Raw genomic sequence first — 5,765 nt, 5'->3', positions numbered from 1 at the left:
CTAATTCGTCAAAACTGTATTTTACAGTCACGACTGTAAATCTGGCCGATTTGCCGTCTCGCGGTAAAATTTTACAGTTTCCTGTATTTTACAGTCGCCCGGTGGGGTTGTCAAAACTGTAAATAATCCGGATAGAACTGTAAAATAGCGTTTACAGTCGCACCGGTGGGGATGCTCTTAGAGGTCTAGTGTGTGAAAGAAGAGTTTCGTAACAAACACATGGCAGGTCAGTGGACATTTCTACTTGGTTTAAGTATATCGATGAAGTGGGAGTGCCGTTGCTCCCACACGACCAAATGACTTGACATTTGTAAGGGAAACGACACCACGACTGCGTCACTTCCACAACCTCGTCGCCGTTTGTTGAAACGTTGTCTACTAATCCTTTTCCTTCACACATGATAACATTGTCACTTTGGTCGTGATTTCTGAAAACACATTATTAAATTCGGCGATTTCTGATCCAAAATGTCCAAGGGCATTTGAATAGTGTAAATATGACAATCTGGGCCATTTGTCGAGCGATCACTATCAGGCAAATCAGATTTCATTTTAAAAACGACGTCATTTGAAATTTCACCATAGTTAAAAGCAAAATACACTTTTTGACCCTTACAAATGCGAGCTTAAAAAGTTACTTTAATGAGAAGAGTAGTTTAGATTTGAACCAGAGGCCTAATACCTCTGTAAAAAACAATGGAATTCGTATGAATGAGCCAATAAGCAGCCAGATTTCACATCAGGTCGAAGTTTTAAGTCGAAGTTACCACGTATGTACTACTTCGTACGTACTGTGTAATGGTTATCCCTCTACCGTGGTACTACATGTACATGTAGTAGGCAGGTGATATTTCACAACCCCACGACATCTGCCCAAAGAAAATCATAATTCCCTCTAGACATCGAAATATATAGAACAATGAAAACTAGGATGTACACAATAACGTTATAGAGAGTTCTACAAGCACATTAGTTTCACAGTTTAGGGTGCGTCTGGTAACCGGAAATATTGCAATATTTAACCCAAATCCAATCATTCCACGTGGGATTTACTCGTTGAAGAGGTCCAAAAACGCCATATTACAAAATGGACCTTTTACCTCCATTTTGAAAATGACATTTTGGTTAATCCCATTTTGCGAGAAAATGGAATATTATTTTTGAAATGTTACCAGATGCACCCTTAAATTCCAATAATATTCGATACAAAATCCATTATATTTATATTGCTACTTCCATTTCATCGTTGGTGTCAATGTCGTCAGCAGGATCGATCATGTCATCTACAGCACTATACGCCATCAGATCATCCAGCATATCCACAGACACCACATCATGGGCAGCATCTACAAGAGGGAAAAGTTTGCACTTGGCGAATCCATTAAGAATGGTCGCTTCGGGGAGCTGAGACCACACGTCGGTAATCCAGCGGAGGATGGTTGGACGAGTAGGAGCCTGTAACTTGAATGTTGAGTTGTTGTTCTTGTGTTGCTTCACTTGTCGGCAAATGTTGTCGATCCACAGATTGCGTAGCTTGGACTTGATCGGACGGATCCACGCCACGCGACGTCGGCAGGCTGGCACACTCATGTGAACCGCGATGGAATCCGTCCCAACACAACGTTGAGTTCCGTTGCATAAGCTACAACTTCCATCCGTGAAGTAAGCAGAGAAGTCGTCCCAAAAAGCAGCACCTTCTGGGTTGCGCGGTCGGGTCGGTCAGCGAAGTGGAATCGCAGGAATTCGATCCCGATCCCCGCATTCCACCATGCCGTGGGGTTGTCGTAGCTCTTGCACTTGAATCGGTCCTGCAAGGGCTCCACTTGCTTCCACACCTGCTTGTAGAAACCTTGGCGCTGCGATAGACTTTAGTGGACGGTAGCCTTGACCTTGGACGCCGTGGTCTTGAGCACCAAAAAGAGCGGGTGTTTCTTCGCTGTAGTGGTGCCCATGGCCATAGCAGTAACTCGATCCTTTGTCTTACTCCCGCACTTGATCCACACAGAGTTGTCCGACGTTCAATTCAGAGTCTTTGTCGGCAAGTACTCGTAGTTCACGCCGGTCTGGTCGGCGTTGTATATGACGTCGATGATATTATCCTTCACAACCTGCTTGACACGACCGGTGAAGGCAACAAGAGCTGCATCGCCATCCCCTTGAGATTATTGCTCAATTTATGCACGCGCGCGCAACGACAGTCCAAACCGCTTCTTGAAACCGCGCAGGCAACGCCACCCAGCCATAAAGGCGTCTTCGTCCAACCTCACGTCAATGGCCGACTCAAGCGCCATGATTTACATCATTTGGGAGGCCACTGGCACCCTGTCCTTTCACATTGATGCCACCCACCGCGCCAGTTGCTCTTCCGCTTCCCGAGGAAGTGTTGTACCCATGCCAAGTTCGCGAGAGCACTTTTGGTGTGCAGTCCGTGGATTGAGCGCCTTGGCCTTGATGTGCTCGCGCTGTTTTGTCCATGCATACACTTTCTTCCTTGCTGTCTCACGTTGAACCTTATGCAGGTGATGGAAGTGCTTGTCCAGTGTCGATGCCATGCCCACAGCGTCGAAGGAGTCAATCACGGCCTGTCGTTTCTTGTAGGTGACATGCGCGTACAAAAACTTCTCAGGGAGCTTCTTGCGACCCCCTTTCGACACCGGATGGCCATGTGGCCGCGCACCTCGAACGTCGGTCATCTCTTCATCCATGATTTTGATATGCTTGGATTGGTGTTTTTATTTCTATTTCAATTCGAAGTTACGGATATAGAATAGAAATTCTTGCACTATCCGGAGGGTTTGTTGCTATTTCATGCGAAAATAGAAATTCTGCGAGTCGAAATTTCTAAAAAGTCCGGATAGTGCCAAAATAGCAACCGTAAAAACGAAGTTTGACTTTAACCTATGCTTTAGCAATAGGTTAGAATTTACCGTTGGAGATGCTCTAAGCTGGTAGTAACAAGTTGGCGCGTGTTTATACCTCTATAAATGGATACCTAATACTACGTAGTATTATATAATTATTACATGAGTTTAGTTTACTGCGCGACACCTAACACATTTTAATATGTGCTCCTTGTCAAAATTAGTACGTAGTATTGAATATTAGACATACCGGTACCGGTATGTAAAAATAATCGAACTTTGTAGTCCCGGGGGAATAAGCACTCACATTTCATATCAGGTCGAAGTTTAAGGCGAAGTTCAGAATTCTAGATGATTTGGAAGTGGAGGTCGAATTTACGTCGAAGTTCGGAATTGGAGATGATTTGGAAGCGGAGACATGCTGGATTTCGCTTCTGTCTCATGGAAAATATAGGAAACAAAGCCTAAAGAAAGCTTGGATGAACCAGTAGTAAGAGCGGAATGCCGAACGTACATTTACTTGGGGTTACCGTAGGTAAGTGCATCTCAGTGGTTGGTGACTGATGGATGAATTTAGGATACTGTATCCCAAGCACCCAGTAATTTCCTGAGACGTTACCCGGTATCATTTCATTTGTTCGTATTATTTCATACTACCGGTAGTACTAACTACTAGTAGTACTTGAAGTACTACGTAGTACCACGTAGTACTACAGTAGTAGTCAAACGCAGTGTCAAGCAAAACAGCATGTTCCAGCAAGGGGTTAACAGTATCTTATACCGGTACTACCGATAGTAAGCATGAAAGGTAGAATTCCCTCATTAAAACAGTACCACTGCACAAAGTCCCATAAAAACATACAATATGAGACTTACAGTTAGTATACTCTGAACGCGTCATGTCCTACTGTACTTGGGGTTAAATGCATCTCAGTGGTTAGTTATCGCTAACCAGTGGCGATGAAATTGAACTAGCATCATCTGCGCTCGATGAGGGTAGTCCGATGTCCCTGATTCCAGGGCTACGGGCTAAAAAGTGAATCCGGAAGTGATATTTCCCTCGCTTTGAAACAGTATTTCGGGTCAAACAACAGTGGAACTGCTTTAACGAGGGAATTATTCTGCATATGTCAGTGGTTAGGTATCGCAAACCACTACATAGTCCCCCAAACACCCGTGTCAACTTGGTATCTGTTGTCATTTTCATTTTTATCACGTTCGTGCCATGAAGTTCACCCTCCTCTCTGCTGCTGCCGCCGTCATCGCTTTTGCCTCCAGCGTCCAAGAAACGTCCCCGTACCCGATCGTGGCCACGTATGAAAAGCTCGTGCATGAGGTAACCGCCAAGATTCAAACCACCGACTTGAAGCAGTCCCTGGAGAGCTTTGTGAACAAGTATGCGAACCGTCTTTTCAACTCAACCGAAGGCGGCCAGTCGTGGCACTGGATCTATGACCAAGCGGTCGAGTTGGCTTCCACGACGGTGACCAACACCAACGTCAAAGTCACCGTGCGACAGGTCACCCACCCGTGGGGGCAGTACTCTGTGATTGCCCGCGTTGAGCCTACTACTACTGTCAAGGACGATATTGTCATTTTGAGTGCGCACCAAGACACGATCAACAAGAAAGACTGGAATGACACTGTGAAGCGCTACATCGCCCCTGGGGCCGACGACGACGGATCGGGAACCGTGACCATCTTGAAGACGCTTAAGTACTTGCTGGCGACCCCCGAGTGGGCCCCCATCCGTCCCGTGGAGTTTCACTGGTACTCCGCCGAAGAATTTGGCCTGCAAGGATCCAAGGCAGTGGCGGAGGAGTATGCGAACGCCAGAACAGCCGTGTACGCCCAGATGCAGCTGGACATGACGGGGTACGTCCGCCCTGGTACGACCCCTGTCGTGAATTTGATCTCCGACTACATCAACGAGAACCTCAACACTTTCTTGGAGACACTCGTCGCGACCTACGTGGGCCTCCGCGTGAACCACACAGCGTGCGGCTACGACTGCTCGGATCATTACTCGTGGAACATATCGGGGTACCCCTCGTCGTTTCCGTTTGAAACCGAGTTGGTCGACTTGAACCCGAATTACCACTCCCAAAACGACACGGTCGACACCATCGATTTTAACCACATGGTCGATTTCACCAAGCTCGCGATTGCGTACGCTGTCGAGCTGACTCAGGATAGCGCCACGTCATGCTAAGCGCCACGTCATGCTAAGCGCCACGACATGCTAATCACCTCGTTGTACCGTATATTCCCAAGCTAACTTCCATGTATCAATTCCGAAACTGATTCGCGTTGTTTCGCCAACAGAATGTGTGTTGTTTCGCTAACAAAAACAACCAAATTGGGGAGTTCGTGCCGCCTCAGTTAACCACGCACTTGATTGATATGTCCGTTGCATAGAAAAACTAGGAATGATCTTCGGAAGAAGTGGTAAGATAGTGCATCGATTTTCTGGACGGTTTCTGATCACAGTTTTGGTCATTTTTCAAACCTTCATAGCTTCCCTGTCAAGTCTAATTTTTCTATTCTACTATCATGGTCGGAATATATAATCCGAGAAGAATATTAGGATGTCAACGCAAGTGTGAACAGAAACCCTTCATGATTTGTAGGCAATTTAAATACCGAAGAAAAAAATCTCTAGACGTTCGAGTTCTCGACGGGGAGATGCCGGAACTAGACGAAAACTCATCATAACGCATTAGAGAGATTTTGCAAACCGTCCGGCCACTCCCCCGGCACTTCAATTCCACGTGTTTGACAAAACAAGAACTTACCTCTGGGATCAAATAGTAAAACTCACCATACTTTATGCTTTTGCACGGGAATTGTCTCTGTGTAGGGATAAACGCCACGCCACTACACCATTCATTTGCACGAGCCACC

General features: G+C 46.1%; 2 protein-coding genes across 2 annotated transcripts; one reads left to right on the top strand and one right to left on the bottom strand.

Annotated features, from left to right (window-relative positions):
- Positions 1-2,330: 2,330 nt before the first annotated feature.
- On the bottom strand, positions 2,331-2,705 carry H257_11136 (hypothetical protein; the record flags this gene model as incomplete). Its single annotated transcript, XM_009837974.1, has 1 exon — positions 2,331-2,705. One exon carries the CDS (start codon positions 2,703-2,705, stop codon positions 2,331-2,333), a length of 375 nt encoding a protein of 124 aa, XP_009836276.1.
- A 1,381-nt stretch (positions 2,706-4,086) lies between these two features.
- H257_11135 (hypothetical protein) lies at positions 4,087-5,073 on the top strand (the record flags this gene model as incomplete). Its single annotated transcript, XM_009837973.1, has 1 exon — positions 4,087-5,073. The coding sequence occupies one exon, from the start codon at positions 4,087-4,089 to the stop codon at positions 5,071-5,073; it is 987 nt and encodes a 328-aa protein (XP_009836275.1).
- Positions 5,074-5,765: the final 692 nt, after the last annotated feature.

The sequence above is a fragment of the Aphanomyces astaci genome (assembly GCF_000520075.1).
Source record: "Aphanomyces astaci strain APO3 unplaced genomic scaffold supercont1.32, whole genome shotgun sequence".
NCBI lineage: Eukaryota > Oomycota > Saprolegniomycetes > Saprolegniales > Verrucalvaceae > Aphanomyces > Aphanomyces astaci.
The sequence above is the reverse complement of the archived record's forward strand: the minus strand, read 5'-3'. Positions and strand labels throughout refer to the sequence as shown.